The 22727-nt window shown below is 38.8% G+C and overlaps 1 protein-coding gene and 1 pseudogene across 2 annotated transcripts; one reads left to right on the top strand and one right to left on the bottom strand.

Moving 5' to 3' along the window:
* Positions 1-2012: 2012 nt before the first annotated feature.
* On the bottom strand, positions 2013-15384 carry LOC140677494 (uncharacterized; annotated as a pseudogene).
* Positions 15385-16978: 1594 nt separating this feature from the next.
* On the top strand, positions 16979-21959 carry LOC133575544 (major histocompatibility complex class I-related gene protein-like). 2 transcript variants are annotated; one of them, XM_061928206.2, is made up of 6 exons: positions 16979-17185; positions 17769-18035; positions 18210-18488; positions 21146-21454; positions 21567-21674; positions 21773-21925. In XM_061928206.2, exons 1-6 carry the CDS (start codon positions 17128-17130, stop codon positions 21796-21798), a joined length of 1047 nt encoding a protein of 348 aa, XP_061784190.1. In that variant the 5' UTR covers positions 16979-17127; the 3' UTR covers positions 21799-21925. The 2 variants fall into 2 exon arrangements, with proteins under 2 accessions (XP_061784190.1, XP_061784189.1); XM_061928205.1 differs by having other exon boundaries at positions 21567-21959.
* Positions 21960-22727: the final 768 nt, after the last annotated feature.

The following is a 22727-nucleotide window of genomic DNA, read 5'->3' as shown; positions in this document are numbered from 1 at the left end:
ACAAAACTATGACTTACTGACTTGATAGATGAAGCCTGAGTAAAAAGTAAAGATGTCAAGGAGGCATATGGCTTTATTAGGGACATCAATTCAAATTGTATGCACAAAGGGACATAGTTGAATAACTCATAGTCTGATGACCACCATTGCCAGTATGCCGATGACCACCATTGCCAGTATGTTAATGACCACCATTGCCAGTATGCCAATGACCACCATTGCCAGTATGTTAATGACCACCATTGCCAGTATGCCAATGACCACCATTGCCAGTATGTTAATGACCACCATTGCCAGTATGTCAATGACCACCATTGCCAGTATGTTAATGACCACCATTGCCAGTATGCCAATGACCACCATTGCCAGTATGTTAATAACCACCATTGCCAGTATGCCGATGCCCGAGCATTTGCTGCCCAATAACAATGTTTGAATATCGGAAGACCCAAACCACCACGGGTAGATCTGAATATAGGTTTTTTAGATAATCTATGTTTTTTATACCCCCAAACAAAATCCAAAATGTTTGTATCTGTTTTCTTAAAGTAATAATTTGATATAAAAATTGGTAGATTTTGGAAGAGGTACGAAAATGTTGGTAGGGATACCATCTTTATGGCATTCACTCATAGATAGTGGTAGGATTCTCCAGTATTCTATGTTGGATTTCAGTTTGTCTCAGGAAAGTTTAATTTTAACAATGATTTAGGACTTTTAGATATTTTGAGTCCGAGATATATAATATAATACGGTACAATTTTCACTGGACAGTTCTGCAAGTCAATATTTTCACCAATAAAAATAAGATCACTTTTGGCCCAATTTATGGTATAGCCAGAAATTTTACCAAAAGAGCTAATATATTGAAAAAGGTTAGGGATGTCCTGCTTGGGATTCATTGGAGTGACAATTAAATCATCTGCGTACAAGCTGGCGAGAGCTTCTGATGCACCAACTGGAATGGCTCTAATACTAGGGTGATTCCTTATTCCTATTGGCTAGGGTTCTAGTGCTATCTTAAATAGCACGGGAGACAGACAGTCTCCTTGACGTACTCCTCGGTGTTGACTAAATGGCCCTGATTTCATGTTATTTGTGATAACAGCGGATTTAGGAGAGTGATAAATCATTTTAATCCAATTTACAAAAGTTTCCCCAAAATCAAACCTCCTCATAACTTTAAATAAATATGGCCATTCAATAGAATCAAAGGCTTTCTGGGCGTCCAGTGACAGGACAGCTCCATTGGCATAGTCCCTCTTGTCAGAATACAAAATGTTTACCTAGCGTCACACATCAAAAAAAGAATGCCTACCAGGTGTAAAGCCAACTTGATCTGCATGAATAATTGTTTCTATGGGTTTGTTTAATCTAGTGGCTAGTACCTTTGTAAAAATGTTGTGGTCAAGGTTGAGCAGAGAGATAGGCCTATATTTAGATGGATTGCTCTTTCAATACAACACAGATGTTTGCCTCATAAAGAGACAGTGGAAATGTTTTATTTGTTCTGGAATCATTGATCATCCTAAGTAATAGAGCCACAAGGGACAACAACCCTTTCCACAGACTACACACACACACACACACCAAAAACACAAATATCAGAAGCCTACAACAATATATTTGAAGAAGACTTTAGGATTAAAAGTGAAGATGTGAGGTGAAAAAAGTACAAATGCAGCAATAAAAACAACCAACTCCACTCACGATGGCTCTAAAGTTTAGTTATGTGTTGCTAACTTCAGCCTTTTTCTTCTTTGTTGATGTTTTGCAGTAGTTAACATCCATGATGTAACAATGTTGCTAATCTACCAGAGTCCACATTTCGTTAACCATTTTATTCATTCATACTTTTTATTGGATAATAACATCAATAAAATGCAATCGAAAAAATGTGTGATTTTATAAGACACACAAAAAAAAAACAAATTTAATTAAGATGCCCTCTCTTTAAATAATGAGAAAAAAAAATACAATAGTAGCTACATATATAATATTCAATACATGCACACAACTTAAAAAGTAACTACAGGACAACATATAAGACTAGAAGATGAGAAGCACTACACACAACATCAAATATACATTCATATTAAACATGCTGTGTTTTTAAAGTATCATTTAGCACAATCACTGTTTAAGTGTTTTTAAATCCCTGCAGCTTCCATGACTGTTACACACTTGTGTCTACTGACCTGATTCTTAAACCTGAACATCTTATCACACACACAGTGCAACTAAACAGTTTCTGTCCAGTGTGTGTTCTCATGTGTGCGGTCATGGTTTGCTTTGTGGAGAAACTCTTCTTACAAACAGAGCAAGTAAAAGCTTTCTCACCTGTGTGTGTTCTCACGTGCAATATAATTTCCTTCTTAGTGTTGAATCTTTAAGCACAAACTGAGCAAGCAAAATGTTTCTCTCAAGTGTGTGTTCTCATGTGTCTGATCATGCTTTGCTTTCTAGAGAAATTCTTCTTACAAACAGGGCAAGTAAAAGTTTTCTCACCTGTGTGTGTTCTCATGTGCAATATAATTTCCTGTTTAGTGTTGGATCTTTTAGCACAAGTTGAGCAAGCAAAAGGTTTCTCTCCAGTGTGTGTTCTCATGTGTGTGGTCATGTAATGTTTTGTGGAGAAACTCTTCTTACAAACAGAGCAAATAAAAGGTTTCTCACCTGTGTGTGTTCTCATGTGTGTGGTCATGTCATTCTTAGTGTTGAATCTTTTAGCACAAGCTGAGCAAGCAAAAGGTTTCTCTTCAGTGTGTGTTCTCATGTGTGTGGTCATGTCACCCTTTTTGGAAAAACTCTTCTTACAAACGGAGCAAGTAAAAGGTTTCTCTCCAGTGTGTAATCTCATGTGTGTGGTAATGTTACACTTTCTGGAGAAACTCTTCTTAGAAACGGAGCAAGTAAAGGGTTTCTCTCCAGTGTGTGTTCGCATGTGTGTGGTCATGTAATGTTTTGTGGAGAAACTCTTCTTACAAACAGAGCAGGTAAAAGGTTTCTCTCCAGTATGTATTTTCATGTGAACTGTAAAATGACTCTTCCGTCTAAATGATTTCCCACATTCAGAGCAGTCAAAGTGTTTGTTGTTAGTGTGATGTCTCGTATCACCTTTAGAGTCCTTTTTACTCTCCAGAGGTTTTTGGATGTGGTCACTGTGATCAGAAGAGTGTGACATCATGTGGTCCATGTCTGACAGTGGAGCAAAGATGCTGTCTGGTTCTGACTTTATATCTTCACAATGCTCTCCATCAGCTTCTGTGATGTGTTGACTTACAAGCTCCGCCCCTCTGTTCTCCTCACTTTGACTGTGATGAAGCTGTAAGGACTGAGCTTCATCTTCATCATGAAGCTGCTCCTCTTTAATGTGGGAGGGGGCCTGTAGCTCCTTCTGTCCCACACTGGTGTGCCACTCCTCTTCATGACTCTCCGCTGACAAAATGAAAATTGCAAAAGTCGTACCAATTTATTAGAATGGAGACATAATCAATCAATCAATCAATCAATTCCTTTATTGTCATTGTCATAATAACACTTAAGTCATACACGAACAACAAGATTTTGTTTGAGCTTTACTAACTACAGACCAGTTTCATTACTTCCACCATTCTCCAAAATCATGGAAAAACTATTCCATAGCCGATTAGACATATTTATCAACAAAAGTGGGACGCTCGTGGAGAACCAATATGGACTCCCAGCAAATATCTCAACATCTGGTCAACATATGTAATAACAAGTGTATGTAAGATATTGAAATTAATCAAAACAATGTATGTGTATATATATATATATATATATATATATATATATATATATATATATATATATATATATATATATATATATATAGATAGATAGATAGATGGATGGATAGATAGATAGATAGATAGATAGATAGATAGATAGATAGATAGATAGATAGATAGATAGATAGATAGATAGATAGATAGATAGATAGATAGATAGATAGATAGATACAAACCCCGTTTCCATATGAGTTGGGAAATTGTGTTAGATGTAAATATTAACGGAATACAATCATTTTCAAATCCTTTTCAACCCATATTCAATTGAATGCACTACAAAGACAAGATATTTGATGTTCAAACTCATAAACTTTATTTTTTTTTTGCAAATAATAATCAACTTATAATTTCATGGCTGCAACACGTGCCAAAGTATCAATCAATCAATCAATCTTTATTTATATAGCCCTAAATCACAAGTGTCTCAAAGGGCTGCACAAGCCACAACGACATCCTCGGTACAAAGCCCACATACGGGCAAGGAAAAACTCACCCCAGTGGGACGTCGATGTGAATGACTATGAGAAACCTTGGAGAGGACCGCATATGTGGGTAACCCCCCCCCCTCTAGGGGAGACCGAAAGCAATGGATGTCGAGTGGGTCTGACATAATATTGTGAGAGTCCAGTCCATAGTGGATCCAACATAATAGTAAGAGTCCAGTCCATAGTGGGGCCAGCAGGACACCATCCCGAGCGGAGACGGGTCAGCAGCGCAGAGATGTTCCCAGCCGATGCACAGGCGAGCGGTCCACCCCGGGTCCCGACTCTGGACAGCCAGCACTTCATCCATGGCCACCGGACCTGTGCCCCCCCCCCCTCAAGGAAAAGGGGAGCAGAGGAGAAAAGAAAAGAAACGGCAGATCAACTGGTCTAACAGGGGGGCTATTTAAAGGCTAGAGTATACAAATGAGTTTTAAGATGGGACTTAAATGCTTCTACTGAGGTAGCATCTCTAATTGTTACCGGGAGGGCATTCCATAGTACTGGAGCCCGAATAGAAAACGCTCTATAGCCCGCAGACTTTTTTTGGGCTCTGGGAATCACTAATAAGCCGGAGTTCTTTGAACGCAGATTTCTTGCCGGGACATATGGTACAATGCAATCGACAAGATAGGACGGAGCTAGACCGTGTAGTATTTTATACGTAAGTAGTAAAACCTTAAAGTCACATCTTAAGTGCACAGGAAGCCAGTGCAGGTGAGCCAGTGTAGGCGTAATATGATCAAACTTTCTTGTTCTTGTCAAAAGTCTAGCAGCCGCATTTTGTACCAATTGTAATTTTTTAATGCTAGACATAGGGAGACCCGAAAATAATACGTTACAGTAGTCGAGACGAGACGTAACGAACGCATGAATAATGATCTCAGCGTCGCTAGTGGATAAAATAGAACGAATTTTAGCGATATTACGGAGATGAAAGAAGGCCGTTTTAGTAACACTCTTAATGTGTGATTCAAACGAGAGAGTTGGGTCGAAGATAATACCCAGATTCTTTACTGATTCGCCTTGTGTAATTGTTTGGTTGTCAAATGTTAAGGTGGTATTATTAAATAAATGTCGGTGTTTAGCAGGACCGATAATCAGCATTTCCGTTTTCTTGGCGTTGAGTTGCAAGAAGTTAGCGGACATCCATTGTTTAATTTCATTAAGACACGCCTCCTAAAGTAGTTGGGAAAGGGCATGTTCACCACTGTGTTATATCACCTTTTCTTTTAACAACACTCAATAAACGATTGGGAACTGAGGAAACTAATTGTTGAAGCTTTGAAAGTGGAATTCTTTCCCATTCTTGTTTTATGTAGAGCTTCAGTCGTTCAACAGTCCGGGGTTTCCGCTGTCGTATTTTACGCTTCATAATGCGCCACACATTTTCAATGGGAGACAGGTCTGGACTGCAGGTGGGCCAGGAAAGGACCCGCACTCTTTTTTTACGAAGCCACGCTGTTGTAACACGTGCTGAATGAGGCTTGGCATTGTCTTGCTGAAATAAGCAGGGGCGTCCATGAAAAAGACGGCGCTTAGATGGCAGCATATGTTGTTCCAAAACCTGTATGTACCTTTCAGCATTAATGGTGCCTTCACAGATGTGCAAGTTACCCATGCCTTGGGCACTAATACACCCCCATACCATCACAGATGCTGGCTTTTGAACTTTGCGTCGATAACAGTCTGGATGGTTCGCTTCCCCTTTGGTCCGAATGACACGATGTCGAATATTTCCAAAAACAATTTGAAATGTGGACTCGTCAGACCACAGAACACTTTTCCACTTTGCATGAGTCCATCTTAGATGATCTCGGGCCCAGAGAAGCCGGCGGCATTTCTGGATGTTGTTGATAATTGGCTTTCGCTTTGCATAGTAAAGATTTAACTTGCACTTACAGATGTAGCGACCAACTGTATTTAGTGACAGTGGTTTTCTGAAGTGTTCCTGAGCCCATGTGGTGATATCCTTTAGAGATTGATGTCGGTTTTTGATACAGTGCCGTCTGAGGGATCGAAGGTCACGGTCATTCAGTGTTGGTTTCCGGCCATGCCGCTTACGTGGAGTGATTTCTCCAGATTCTCTGAACCTTTTGATGATATTATGGACTGTAAATTTCTTGCAATTGCACTTTGAGAAACGTTGTTTTTAAACTGTTTGACTATTTGCTCACGCAGTTGTGGACAAAGGGGTGTACCTCGCCCCATCCTTTCTTGTGAAAGACTGAGCATTTTTTGGGAAGCTGTTTTTATACCCAATCATGGCACCCACCTGTTCCCAATTAGCCTGCACATCTGTGGGATGTTCCAAATAAGTGTTTGATGAGCATTCCTCAACTTTATCAGTATTTATTGCCACCTTTCCCAACTTCTTTGTCACGTGTTGCTGGCATCAAATTCTAAAGTTAATGATTATTTGCAAAAAAAAAAAGTTTATCAGTTTGAACATCAAATATGTTGTCTTTGTAGCATATTCAACTGAATATGGGTTGAAAATGATTTGAAAATCATTGTATTCCGTTTATATTTACATCTAACACAATTTCCCAACTCATATGGAAACGGGGTTTGTAGATAGATAGATAGAGAGAGAGAGAGAGAGAGAGAGAGAGAGAGAGAGAGAGAGAGAGAGAGATCGTAATAACTTGAAGTAAATAATGAAGATTGAAAACCAATTACAAAAAACTAAGTGAGTGTGTGTGTGTGTGTGTGTGTGTGTGTGTGTGTGTGTGTGTGTGTGTGTGTGTGCCCTAGAAGACACTCTCCCTCCTGAGTGATCCACACTTCCTCCTCTTCCTCTTTAATGTGAGGGGGCTGTGGATCCTCCTCTTCCTCTTTAATGTGAGGGGGCTGCTGGACGTCTGTTGGGTAAATAAGTAAATAAGATAAAGAGAGAATATAAATAGTTTTGGATTGACACTGTTAACATAATGACATTTATTAACACAATTAATGTTTTGTGGGTTGTGTTAAAAGTGTGTAGCAAAACAACCAATAAAAATGCGGGAAATACTTCCTTTTGTCCCAGCCACTAAAATTAATTCAAAAGTGAGTACAAAAACAGACTTGGCAATTTGATGGGGGGCAATTTGAAAAGTTTTTACAAGTACGAGGCAGCATTGATTGAGGCATTCTTAACTTTACACTCACTGATGTAAAGTGTGTAAATATTTTATTCTGTATACGGTCTATCAAACCTAAAATTGATCTCTAAACTTAACCATAATCTTTTAATTACATAGTCATTCCCATAACTTCAATATCATGGAAATAAAAAATGTAATTCCAAAATCACTTTTAAATGGTATGTTTTTGTCATCATGCAAAATACTTTTTGTGGTCATTTTGTTGGCTGGGCCAAAAGGAACTTTTACCAAAAACATGTTTTACTATGTGCTGTTTTATGGAGTATCTCCATCAACAATTTATTTTTAGGAATTGGAGACCATCTACGACACGCTGAAGGAAAGTCAGTCACCTTTATGTTCTTTTAATAAATCAAGTGTTGACTACTTTGGCTACTGAAAATAAATGTTTACGTTCACTTATTGATGCATGTAAGTCAGAATCAGGAAGTAAAATAACAACCTAAATTAGATTTGATTACAGTATAAAATGTATTTGGTGACTGTGTGAGTTTGGCGATTTGGCGATCTAGTCTGAGACGTCATTTCCTGTTTGTAGCGTTTCTGCGTAATATGGGCTCTTGTGTAAACAGCATTGTGTGCGTTCCTGACTAAAATGTAAGTATACGTCGAATATAGCACGGTTATTAATGCTAAAATGCCTATAATGTGTTAGATGTAGCCTTAAACGAGTGTTTGTTTGCAACAATGTTTGTGCTTGACGACATAATTCGCCAGCTCAACTTTCGCCCTGTTAATACTTCTTCTTACACAGTAGTTACCCTATTCTACCACTAGATGGCGACACAGACCACGTTTAAAGCACTGTCTAAATCAACAGTGCTTATTCCCCATTCATCTCTAATGGACTGCTTTAATAGTCCATGTACATTTGTTTGTATATTAGTTTTATAACACATTGTAGAGTACATTATATTATGCATAATATTATATATATCCTGTTGTTTTATTGCATATTATATTGCCTAAATGTATCCTAATCATTATTTGTATGTGTTCCCTTTAGACCACACATCACACACACCTATACTACAATTGTTCAACTTCATCATTAAAGAGTGCCTGAAAGCCTCTCTGTGCCCTACTCTCTGACCGGAGTCCTTGTCCTAAGAAGATATCAGACCAGCATTCCGCATCCAGAGTAACCTACTCTATCACAGGGAATATACAAAGTCTTTTGCTTTTATTTTCCTGCAGTATTGTTGTCTTTTAAATGCTACTTTCTGTATATGTTGTGTTCTATCTGTGTGAGATAAACAAATATTTCAACTGAAACCATCTCAGGCTTTCTTGTAGCAGTGAATGTGTACCGTGATGAAACTGTACCCTTTCCTATGCAAACTTCTCTTAACTCCTTCAATCAATCAATCACACATTGTTACAAACTGAGAGGAACATCAACCTCAAACTGTCTCGTTTTCATGAAGAATCTAAATCAAAGCATTGCATCATCCCCACAAGACAAACAATCTTCCTATTGAAGAAAAGTGTTAATAATGAAATATAAAGTTAGTAAAGATGTGAGAGTAAGAAGAAAACAAACATTGAATCAATTATAATGAAAAATGAGGTAAAAGGCAACGTGAATGTTAAACTAAGCTCCTGCCTCTCGCCTACACGTCAATTTATCGTGCAGGAGCCAAAAGTCACCAGCAGATGGCAGTACTGTATTGTAATGTCCTACATATAGTACCATTGAAATGTTGCTGGTCATACAAATAAAACACACAATCCTCTGTTTTTGTCAAAATACCTCTAGTAGTGATACAAATGTGCTCCGAAAAAATCAATCCATCAGTGTTTATTTGTATAGCCCTAAATCACAAGTGTCTCAAAGGGCTGCACAAGCCACAACGACATCCTCGGTACAGAGCCCACATAAGGGCAAGGAAAAACTCACCCCAGTGGGACGTCGATGTGAATGACTATGAGAAACCTTGGAGAGGACCGCATATGTGGGTAACCCCCCCCACCCCCCCCTCTAGGGGAGACCGAATGCAATGGCTGTCGAGTGGGTCTGACATAATATTGTGAGAGTACAGTCCATAGTGGATCCAACATAATAGTAAGAGTCCAGTCCATAGTGGGGTCAGCAGGAAACCATCCCGAGCGGAGACGGGTCTGCAGCGCAGAGATGTTCCCAACCGATACACAGGCGAGCGGTCCACCCCGGGTCCCGACTCTGGACAGCCAGCACTTCATCCATGGCCACCGGACCTGTGTGTCTCCCTCTCCACAAGGGATAGGGGGAGCAGAGGAGAAAGGAAAAGAAATGGCAGATCAACTGCTCGAAAAAGGGGGTCTATTTAAAGGCTAGACTATACAAATGAGTTTTAAGATGGAACTTAAATGCTTCTACTGAGGTAGCATCTCTAACTGTTACCGGGAGGGCATTCCATAGTACTGGAGCCCCAATAGAAAACGCTCTATAGTCCGCAGACTTTTTTTGGGCTCTGGGAATCACTAGAAAGCCAGAGTTCTTTGAACGCAGATTTCTTGCCGGGACATATGGCACAATACAATCGGCAAGATAGGATGGAGCTAGACCGTGTAGTATTTTATACGTAAGTAGTAAAACCTTAAAGTCACATCTTAAGTGCACAGGAAGCCAGTGCAGGTGAGCCAGTATAGGCGTAATATGATCAAACTTTCTTGTTCTTGTCAAAAGTCTAGCAGCCGCATTTTATACCAACTGTAATCTTTTAATGCTAGACATAGGGAGACCCGAAAATAATACGTTACAGTAATCGAGACGAGACGTAACAAACGCATGATAAATGATCTCAGCGTCGCTAGTGGACAAAATGGAACACATTTTAGCGATATTACGGAGATGAAAGAAGGCCGTTTTAGTAACACTCTTAAAGGAGAGAGTTGGGTCGAAGATAATACCCAGATTCATTGCCGAGTCGCTTTGTGTAATTGTTTGGTTGTCAAATGTTAAGGTGGTATTATTAAATAAATGTCGGTGTCTAGCAGGACCGATAATCAGCATTTCCGTTTTCTTGGCGTTGAGTTGCAAGAAGTTAGTGGACATCCATTGTTTAATATCATTTAGACACGCCTCTAGCTGACTACAATCCGGCGTGTTGGTCAGCTTTAAGGGCATGTAGAGTTGGGTGTCATCAGCATAACAATGAAAGCTAACACCGTATTTGCGTATGATGTCGCCTAGCGGCAGCATGTAGATACTAAAGAGTGCAGGGCCAAGAACCGAACCCTGAGGAACTCCGCACGTTACCTTAACATAGTCCGAGGTCACATTATTATGGGAGACACATTGCATCCTGTCAGTAAGATAAGAGTTAAACCACGACAAAGCTAAGTCTGACATACCAATACGTGTTTTGATACGCTCTAATAAAATATTTTGATCGACGGTATCGAAAGCAGCGCTAAGATCAAGAAGCAGCAACATAGATGACGCATCAGAATCCATCGTTAGCAATAGATCATTAGTCATTTTTGCGAGGGCTGTCTCCGTAGAGTGATTTGCCCTGAAACCGGATTGAAAAGGTTCACAGAGATTGTTAGACACTAAGTGTTGATGTAGCTGCTGTGCAACAATTTTTTCGACGATTTTTGAAATAAACAGAAGGTGGGACACCGGTCGGTAGTTTACCATGAGGTCAGGATCGAGGTTAGGTCTTTTGAGCAGAGGATGAATAACCGCTTTCTTGAATGCTAGGGGAACAGTGCCGGAGGAAAGTGATACATTTATAATATTTAGCACTGATGGACCTAATAATACAAAAAGCTCCTTGATAAGTTTCCCAGGAAGTGGGTCAAGTAAACATGTTGTTTGTTTTATCCCACTTACACGCCGTAATAGTTCCTCTAATGTTATTTCATCAAAAAGAGAGAGACTATTTTGTATTGCAGTATCCGTCGTATATACAGTCGTATCTGTGTTAATAGAACCCAGTTGTAGCTGAGATGCGTTATCTTTAATCTCCTTTCTAATGAGTTCAATTTTCTTATTAAAGAAATTCATAAAGTCATCTGCCGAGTGGGTGGAGCTATTGGGAGGAGTCTCTTGTTGGGTTAGCGATGCTACTGTACTAAACAAAAATTTAGGGTCGTTTTTGTTGAGGCGGATGAGATTTGAGTAATATTTAGCTTTAGCTAAGGTAAGCATGCGTTTATACGATATTAAACTATCACTCCATGCTTGATGGAAAACTTCAAGCTTGGTCGCGCGCCATTTGCGTTCCAACTTTCTACATGATAATTTATGGGCTCTGGTTTCTTCTGTAAACCATGGGGTGCGCCTTTTAGGGGCCCTTTTTTGTTTTAGCGGTGCTATACTATCAATGGTTTCGCGCAGGGTATTGTCAAAGTTGTTAGTTAGGTTATCAATAGAGCCGACATAATTTGGGAATGGTGCCATTACCGAAGGCAGTAGGTCAGCAAGAGTCATCGTTGTGGCAGCATTAATGTTGCGGCTGCTATAGCAGTTATTATTATTATTAGTTTGTTGACAATGAGTCAGAACTTCGAATTTTATAAGGTAATGATCGGACATTACTTTTGTATACGGGAGTACCATAACTTTGGAGGTGGTGACACCCCTGACCAGCACTAGATCTATCGTATTACCGTTGCGATGCGTAGGTTCATTTATTATTTGTGTAAGACCACAGCTATCAATTATAGTCTGGAGCGCCACGCACTGAGGGTCCGATGGGGTATTCATATGGATATTAAAGTCCCCCATTATGATTATATTGTCTGCGTGCGTCACTAGATCAGCAACGAACTCTGAGAATTCATTGATAAAGTCCGAGTAGGGCCCTGGGGAGCGGTAGATAACAGCCATATCGAGAGGCAGCGGTGCGACAGACCTCATAGTAAGCACCTCAAACGATTTGTATTTATTTTTTAGGTTAGGGGTAAGGTTAAAGTTTTCATTGTATATTAGTGCGGCCCCCCGCCCCCACCCCTTTTGAGGGGACGGGCAATATGCGCATTCATATAGTTAGGAGGAGATGCCTCATTTAGCGCAAAAAAATCGTCTGGTTTGAGCCAGGTTTCGCTAAGACCAATGACGTTAAGATTGTTGTCTCTAATGACCTCATTAACTAATAACGTTTTGGGAGACAATGATCTTATGTTTAAAAAGCCCATATTATAAGTATTGGGCTGTTTTGACGAGTTTTTGTTTAAATTATCCGTGGTAGCAATATTAATAATGTTGCGTTTATTATACGTAGTGCACTTTAAGTAGTTTCGACCATATCTAGGAATTGATGCGATAATAAAAGTGGGTCTTAAGACGAGACTTAAAACACTCCACTGTGGGAGCAGTTTGAACATGGAGGGGCAGAGTGTTCTAGAGCTTAGGGCCGACCACAGAGAAGGCCCTGTCTCCCCTGGATTTAAAGGCACGCTGGAAAAAGGTTGACATACCGTGTAAAGTAGTCCATGACCACAAGTACACACCTGTTGCCCTGAGATGTAACAGGTAGCTCATTAATATTCATAGCGGCAGATCCTATCATGTTGAAATGTACCATCTTTATCTTTCATGATGGTCACTGCGGTTAAGCGACTTGGATCAAGCGTCCAGTCAATGTTTGGCTTTACCGTGTCTAATTTCACATTTCACTTTCCTTTTCTTGGATGCTTTGCCACCAGAAGATTCAGCCTCATGCTTTTCCCCTCCTCCCACTTTTAGCACTTTGGCCACAGCGAGTCAATCACATGAATTGTTTCAGCTTTAGTTTTTACTTTCTGATCCAACCCTGGCTTGGAATTGAACCCTGGCTTGGAATCTAACCCATGCGAGGCAGAACTGCCAAATGTGATTAACTATCATTAACAGAAATAAAACTATAACATCGGTGAAGTCAGCACAAAGCGTCAGATGGACAGAACAACTGTGCCAAGAGCCGAGGTCAAAGATTTTCTTCTGCTTGGAGATGGCACATATCTAACATTAACATACACACCTTGATGAGTTACCCACTAGATTTCTAAAGTCTGTGCTGAGCAGTTTGTCACCACAATTCCTTCATCTAGTTAACGTCTCACTTCAGACTGGAACATTTCCAAAGGCCTTAAAGGGGCTGTTTGCAACATTTACACAGATGTCTAGAGGGCGCTAACTTTCCAATTGATTTCACACAGCTTTTGAAAATCCCTTTGGCCCTACAAGCTATTGATTTGTTTTCTAAAGCTTCTGGACTGGACTTCAACATGGACAAGTGTGAAATCCTCACCTTACACCATTGTCCAAGCACAACATTGCACAATATCAAAGTGAAAGATGAGGGCAAATATTTAGGCATTGTTTAATGTAACAAATAAGATCAGAGCAGATAAGGTCAACTTGGAAAAGCGTATATTGATGGCTGTAAATCAATCCTAAACAGGTGGCTTCAGCGGGACTTATCCATCTTTGGAAGAATCTTGCTGACTAAAATGGATAGCATGTCCAGACTTATCTACCCGGCTTGTTCCCTGCCTACTACAACCAAGATTGTCACAACTATTGATGACGTCAACCTAAAATTCATGTGGAAAAGCAAATGTCATTATATAAGAAAAGTAGCAATGATTAAATGTGTTGAAGAGGGTTTTAATATGATTGACTTGAATCTAATGATTGGAGTCTTCAAAGTAAAATGGTTAAATATTATCTTGTGAATTCACATTCAATATGGTGTATAATTACAAATGCCGTATTTATGAGATTGGGAGGTATACGTTTTCTGTTGTGACTTTCATGTAAATTCATTACCACTCAAACTGTTTAATTTCCACCCACAGAGAAACTATTGTTTAAACACTATTTTTATCCCCTCAATACACCTATATGGAATTAGTGTTACATTCTAGTTCATAGAAAATCCATAAACCTGTAAATAGAAGAATGTAACTCTACAGGAATGTGGGCTATGTCATGTGTGTGTCTGTGTATATATAAATATATATCATTTTATTATTTGTACATTATATCAATATCTATATATTACATTAATAATAATAAGTCCACCATTGTTTATTCATTTTAATAAGTGGTATGACCGTGTGAGAACTTCTGTAACTAAGACAAATCTACATGTGTGACACGTTAGCCTAGTGAGAATGTTTCTTACCACCCAGCCACCAATGTATGTGACACGGTTGTTAGGTAAGGGACAGTTCTGAGGTGGTGTCCAGTTGGCATAGTCATGCTGGACAAGAACTCTTGGCACCACCTCAAAGGCATCTGGAATGCTGTCCTCCGAGTCCTTCGTCATAGGGAGGATCTTAGTGTTGTCTTGTGCTGTGGCATTTCCAGTTTTGCTGGGTTCAATGCCACAGTGCACAGCCAGCTTGGCCTAGATTGAGTGGAATTGCTGTGTGTTGGCATTGTTGTTGCAATAATAAGAGAAGTTAAGTTAAAGTGAAAGTACCAACAATAGTCACACACACACTAGGTGTGGGGAAATTTGTCCTCTGCATTTGACCCATCCCCTTGTTCACCCCCTGGGAAGTGAGGGGAGCAGTGAGCAGCAGCGGTGCCACGCCCGGGAATCATTTTTGGTGGTTTAACCCCCAATTCCAACCCTTGATTCTGAGTGCCAAGCAGGGAGGTAATGGGTCCCATTGGTCTTTGGTATGACTCGGCCAGGGTTTGAACTCTCCACCTTCCAGTCTCAGGGCAGACACTCTAACCACAAGGCCACTGAGCAAGTCTAATGACCCGTTTACTGCACACCAAATCTGATTATTTTTCTGCCCTCAAGTGATAAAGATTTGATTTTTTTTGACAGTCCAAACGCTCCAAAGTCCTTCACATCTGATCTTTTGGCATCAGTTTGAGGCCACATCAGGAGGTAGTCCTGATGTGGCCTGATGATTGTGATTCTGATCTTTTTATAGGACATTTTGTGCTCAAACTCTACACTCACTCTCACTTGTTTTAGTTCTACGCTCCAGCTGCTTGACCATCGTGTCAATTAAGCCACGAAGAAGAACAAACGGTATGACGTCATATGCAACTCAGCTCGTGCGAGCTACATTTTTCATACACAAAAGTCGCTTTCTTAAAGTGAAACCCAATCTCCTACATTAAAATATTAATTACATATTGGAAAATGGTAAGAAGTAAAAACAGCCTTAAATTTAAATATTTATTGGAGAAATGTAAGTTGTTTTTAATAAGCCCAATTTTAATTTATTATATTTACTTATATATGTTTTATTTTAATCTAATTTGTATTGTGTCTTATTTTTCAAGGTGTGGTTGGTATGAGCATTGTATTTAATTTGATTTATTTTATATTCCTATGTAATTGTTTAACTTGCTATAAAATATTGAATATTGAAAGTGCCTTGATATGTGTGTGCATTGTATATGTATGTTCAATTCTTCAATTATTACACACATACAAACAGTTACAAATAAAATAGTTTTTTGTCCTTTTAAAAGAGTGTTTTAAACGCTTAGACCAGGGGTGTCCAAACTTTTTCCACTCAGGGCCACAGACTGAAAAATCAAAGCATGCGGGGGCCATTTTTATATTTTTCCTTTTTTAAAACCAATACAATATATAGTTTTTTTTTTTCCTAACCTTTATGGCTTTCCTCAAGTTTGGTCCCGGGTACCCGGAAGGGTCTCAGTCATAAAAAATGTTAGAAATAAGTCATAAATTATTTTTTCATTTAACGCTTGAATCTCGATATCAACTTCAGGTCTGTCTGTCGTTATAACGTTTTTTTAAATGTTGTTTTTATGTTTATGCCCTTTATGTCAAAACCCTTATTTATATGGCAAACACACAAACTATGCAACATTTCCCCCCAAAATATTTCAACGTGGAATATTTGATGTGAAGTAATTGGAACCTTAAATAGGTCAATAATTCATAACAATAACAAAATAAAAAGAATAAGTGTTGAAAATAAGCCAAATTTCTATTTTTTTTTTTTTTTTTACTTTTAACGCTTAAGTCTGTAGATCTGTTGATTATAAGATTTTATAATTTTTTCATTTTTTGTTTGTTTGTTTGTTTGATGCCCTTTTTGTGAAAGAAAACTATGTTTCGCACAAAATATGCAATATTTTCCCCCCAAAATATTTCAAAGTGGAATTGTTCCAGTGAAGTAATTGGAGCCTTCAATAGGTCAATAACAGTCCACATGGCAGCTTTGTGTTATTAGTGTCAACATTGCCACTTTTTCTTGTTACATTTCACCTGTTTACTCTTTTATTACACTTTTTCATGTTTTACATTTTTATTGTAGTATTTTCAGAATGTGCCGGGGGCCGTTAACAAATTAGCTGGGGGCCACGAATGGCCCTCGGGCCGCCCTTTGGACATGCATGGCTTAGACGCTACAATATGACTTATGTAAAAGGTTCATCTTGTTGTTGTGTATTGTTCCTATAAAGTGTGTGTGTGTGTATTATAATAAAGCTGCGTCAAAAAACATGACGTCACCCTCGCTAGATTCACTTTTATTCTTGATATGACTTTTATTTTGTTAATATTCATGTGTTAGCTGCGTTGCTGTCAAATATTTGTCTCCTCCTCCAGAAAGTTCTTTCAAGTCACGTGATTTTATACAATCTCGTTTCCGCCTTGGCGTCCATTTCATGTTTACTCGTCAAGCAAGTTGTCGTCGCCTTGCTTTTCTCTGAGGATTAAAACTAGAAACTTTTTTTATTGACTTCGGCACTTGTGACATTTAATGATGAACTTGCTTTTCTTCTTTCTCCTAGTTGTACAAACACACAGCGTGACGCCTGGTAAGTCCACTTTCTTTACAACTTTATACACCTCATTCCTACATGCTCATTTCATAAAAGAAAGGAAAGAGAAAAAGAAAATAGTTCTCAAACTGATAACATGAAAGATTAACTCTTAAGTCTAAAAAGTGACTTTAAATGTTTCTTAAATGCTTTTTTTACTGGGAATAGTCCTAATATTTAAATGAAGAGTATTCTAATATTGTTGTTGTATTCCATTGTAAACATTCCATAAGGCGCTGCTATATTTCCATGCTTTGGCAGTGACATCACTAGTTTGAACTTCCCCTCACCTACAAAAACTACTTTTACTTCTCTGCTAGCAATAATGTCATATATTTATTTGACACTTACGGTTGTAGAAGGAAATAAGTCAAGTTATTCATGTGTGTGGTCTTAAAGTGAGGTATAAATATGAAGTCAAAGACAAACGCTGTTATTGTCTCTTAGAACAGGAAGTGATTGTTTACTGTGAGAAGCAGCAGTGTTTGAAGTTGAAATGAAGACAGCATCATTTCAAATAGGAATTGTTCAACATGAAACTAAAGAATCAAATGTTGTTTTTCTGCCTTTTGTCTTTCAGTGATTCATTCACTCAAGTATTTCCGCACTGCATCCTCTCAAGTTCCAAACTTCCCAGAGTATGTGAGTGTTGGTTATGTTGATGGAGTTGAGATTATTTACTATGACAGCAACATCAGGAAAGCAGAATCCAAACAGGACTGGATGAACAAAATCACAGCAGAGGATCCAAACTACTGGCAGAGAGTAACAGAGAGGAATGTTGTTAGAGAACATGTCTACAAATACAACATTGAAACACTTAAGAAGCGTTTCAACCAAACTGGAGGTTTGTTTATGTTGAACTTTCTACTATTCTAATATATTTGATATGTTTATACTGTATTAAAAACACACATTACTGCACTGATATACCTTGTCTCTGTCCATCCCATAATAACCTACAACAAAGACATGTTGTGTGTTAGTTTCACTCTGCTTTACAACACTTTGTGTCTCTCAGGTGTTCACACTTTCCAGAAGATGTCAGGATGTGAATGGAATGATGAGACTGATGAGGTTAAAGGTTGGGAGCAGATCAGTTATGATGGAGAAGATTTCATATCGTTGGACATGAAGACATGGACATTTACTGCAGCAAAACAACAAGCTTTCCCCACCAAACTCAAGTGGGACCAGAACATACTTGATCTAGACGACACTAAGTATTATTACACTGAGGAATGTCCTTCTTACTTGAAGAAGTATGTGGAGTATGGGAAGAAGGTCCTAATGAGAACAGGTAGAAGCACACCTTGTACTTTCACCTTTTAACATGTTAGCACTCCCCCTATAGGAACATTACTGACATTACACTCTGTCTCTTTATACTCTTTTCTCTTCACCTCCTTTTCTCTCCATCTTTATCTCCATTCTCTCCTTTTCTCTCCATCTTTACCTTCATTATCTCCTTTTCTCTCCATCTTTACCTTCATTTACTCCATCGTTACTTCATTCTCGCCTTTTCTATTTCTTTACCTCCATTTTGTCCGTTTCTCTCCATCTTGACCTCCATTCTCTCCTTTTCTCTTCATCTTTACCTCAATTTTCTCCTTTTTTCTGCATCTTTTCCTTCTTTTCTCTCATCTTTCCCTTCATTTTTTCCTTTTCTCTCCATCTTTACCTCCATTCTCTCCTTTTATCACAATCTTTATCTTTTATTCTCACCTTTTCTTTCCATCTTTACCTTCATTTACTCCATCGTTACTTCATTCTTGCCTTTTCTCTTTCTTTACCTACATTTTCTCCTTTTTTCTCCATCTTTACCTCCATTTTGTCCGTTTATCGCCATCTTTACCTTCATTGTCTCCATTTCTCTCCAACTTGACCTTTTATTCTCTCATTTTCTCCATCTTTACCTTCATTCTCTCCATCTTTACCTCAAATGTTCTTCTTGTTTCTGCATCTTTGCCTTCTTTTCGCTAATCTTTCCCTTCATTTTCTCCTTTTCTCTCCATCTTCACCTCCATTCTCTCCTTTAATCACCATCTTTACATTTTAATCTCACATTTTCTCTCCATCTTTACCTCCATTCTCTCCATTTCTCTTTATCTTCATTCTCTCCTTCTCTCTCCATCTTTACCTCCTTTCTCTCCATCTTTACCTCCATTCTCTCTTTTTCTCTCCATCTTTATCTTCATTCTCTCCTTTTCGCTCCATCTTTTCCTCAATTTTCTCCTTTTTTCTGCATCTTTTCCTTCTTTTCTCTCATCTTTCCCTTCATTTTTTCCTTTTCTCTCCATCTTCATCTCCATTCTCTCCTTTTATCACAATCTTTATCTTTTATTCTCACCTTTTCTTTCCATCTTTACCTTCATTTACTCCATCGTTACTTCATTCTCGCCTTTTCTCTTTCTTTACCTACATTCTCTCCTTTTCTCTCTATCTTGACCTTCATTCTCTCCTTTTCTTTTCATATTTACCTTCATTCTCTCCTTTTCTCTTCATCTTTACCTCCAATCTCTACTTTTCTCTCCATCTTCACCTTCATTCTCTCCTTTTCTCTCCATCTTGACCTCCATTGTCTCCTTTTCTCTCCATTTTTACCTCCATGCTCTCCTTTTTTCTCCATCTTGACCTTCATTCTCTCCTTTTCTCTCCATCTTTACCTCAATTTTCTCCTTTTTTCTGCATCTTTTCCTTCTTTTCTCTCATCTTTCCCTTCATTTTTTCCTTTTCTCTCCATCTTTACCTCAATTCTCTCCTTTTATCATCATCTTTACATTTTAATCTCACATTTTCTCTCCATCTTTACCTCCATTCTCTCCATTTCTCTTTATATTCATTCTCTCCTTCTCTTTATATTCATTCTCTCCTTCTCTTTCCATCTGTACCTCCTTTCTCTCTATCTTTACCTCATTCTCTCCTTTTCTCTCCATCTTTATCTACATTATCTCCTTTTCGCTCCATCTTTACCTCAATTTTCTCCCCCCCCTTTTTCTGCATCTTTTCCTTTTCTCTCATCTTTCCCTTCATTTTTTCCTTTTCTCTCCATCTTTATCTCCATTCTCTTCTTTTATCACAATCTTTATCTTTTATTCTCACCTTTTCTTTCCATCTTTATCTTCATTTACTCCATCGTTACTTCATTCTCGCCTTTTCTCTTTCTTTACCTACATTTTCTCCTTTTTTCTCCTTCTTTACCTCCATTTTGTCCGTTTATCTCCATCTTTACCTTCATTCTCTCCTTTTCTCTCCATCTTGACCTTTTATTCTCTCCTTTTCTCTCCATCTTTACCTTCATTCTCTCCTTTTCTCTCCATCTTTACCTCAAATGTTCTCCTTTTTTCTGCATCTTTGCCTTCTTTTCTCTAATCTTTCCCTTCATTTTCTCCTTTTCTCTCTATCTTTACCTCCATTCTCTCCTTTTATCACCATCTTTACATTTTATTCTCACATTTTCTCTCCATCTGTACCTTCATTCTCTCCTTCTCTCTCCATCTTTACCTCCTTTCTCTCCATCTTTACCCCCATTCTCTCTATTTCTCTCCATCTTGACCTTCATTCTCTCCTTTTCTCTCCATCTTTAGCTTCATTCTCTCCTTTTCCCTCCATCTTTACCTCAATTTTCTCCTTTTTTCTGCATCTTTGCCTTCTTTTCTCTCATCTTTCCCTTCATTGTCTCCTTTTCTCTCAATCTTTACCTACATTATCTCCTTTTATCACCATATTTACCTTTTATTCTCACCTTTTCTCTCCATCTTTACCTTCATTCTCTCCTTTTCTCTCTCTCTTTACCTACATTTTCTCCTTTTTTTCTATCTTTACCTCCATTTTGTCCATTTATCTCTATCTTTACCTTTATTGTCTCCTTTTCTCTCCATCTTTACCTTTATTCTCTCTCTTTCACTCCATCTTCTCTCCACGTCATCCTCCATTCACACGTCACTTCCTGTGCAGAGCTTCCAGAGGTGTTCCTCCTCCAGAAGACGCCATCCTCTCCGGTCACCTGCATGGCGACAGGTTTCTACCCCGACCTAGCCGACTTGTTTTGGAGGAAAGACGGCGAGCAGATCTTCGAGGACGTGGAGCACGGAGAGCTGCTCCCCAACCACGACGGAACCTTCCAGATGTCGGTGGACCTGAAAGTGGAGGTGACGGCCGAGGTGGAGGGCAAGTACGAATGTGTGTTCCAGCTGTCTGGCGTCAAAGAGGACCTGGTCACCAAGCTGGAGAGAAGAAGCATCCTGAGCAACGCAAGCCATGAAGGTGAGAAAGACACATGTAGGACATGTTGAATAGTGTCAATGTAACCACCTGATGTTCCTTCATGTGACTTATGAAGCAGCTGTCAAACAAATAAACCATACCATACCAACAGGCAACGTGAGCGTCACTGCCACGCTGGCGGTCCTCGCTGTGGTGGTCCTTCTGGCGGCCGGCATCTTCATCATCATCTTCATCATCAAGCGTCGCCGAAGCAGACAAGGTGAGGGACACAAATGTTTCCTCTTTCAGGAAGACGCGAAAAAGTCTCTGCCTTCATTCATGAGATGTGAATTTCACCTGCTTTCTCTTTCATTTCAGCCGAATACGATCCAGCTGGTAAGTAAAACATCTTCTCTTTCTTGGAAACCATAACAATAAACAAAGCAGTGGTGAAGCATCACTCACACACTTTGTAAGTTTACCCCCACAAAGATTGAAGTTATTAATATCATTTATTACATATTCATCTTTGTTATACACCTTTATGTCAGGTATATTCCATATAATATTGACTTTTTGTTTCTGTTACCACCAAAATTCTGGATTGTTGGCATCTTTGTAAGGGTCAACTTGCAAACTTCCTGTTTTAAGGTGTGATGTAGACACGTGTTACAAGTTCAGCAGGAAAATAAAAGCTTCCCTCCATTAGGAGTAGCTTGATACTCGTGTAAGCGCACGCAATAGAAAGTATCACAGCCAACTTTTGATGAGTCGTCATGATAACGAACATTAAGGGCCTGATCTACTAAAGGTTTGTGTGTATTAAAATATGTGCAAACCTGATCTAATTAATTTGTGTGCAGAGTCTCTGAAATGAGCAAAATAGAGAGCGCAATCCATTAAGCGTGTCTGTCTTCATGTATGTGCAGAATATATGCTGATTATCAATCCCCCACAATAGTAGGAGGAGGAGATACAAATGTAACTAAATGAGGCAATTCCTGAAGGAATTGCGTGTGAATGCTCCAATGCTGAAGTTGAACTGAAATGCTGACAGAATGTAGTATGAATGTAAGAATAGAAGAAAGTTTGAATGTTGAAGAGTTTGAATTCCCAGGAAAACCGGAATTTGGTTTGAAACTTGGGAAAGTGTTAATTTTAATGTCCAGGATGAGAGGAATGTGTTAATGTTGAAATGCTTTGAATAGATTGAAAAATGTGGGAATTGCGCAACTTGGAAAAATGTCCCATTCATTTCAATGGGAACTTCCTGGAAAATTGGGAATTTTTTAGAAAATGATTAGGAGCATGAATATCCTGAATGAGCTGAATT

The sequence above is a fragment of the Nerophis lumbriciformis genome, linkage group LG33 (assembly GCF_033978685.3).
Source record: "Nerophis lumbriciformis linkage group LG33, RoL_Nlum_v2.1, whole genome shotgun sequence".
Classification (NCBI taxonomy): domain Eukaryota; kingdom Metazoa; phylum Chordata; class Actinopteri; order Syngnathiformes; family Syngnathidae; genus Nerophis; species Nerophis lumbriciformis.
Note: the sequence above shows the minus strand (reverse complement) of the source record. Positions and strands in the feature narration are given on the sequence as shown.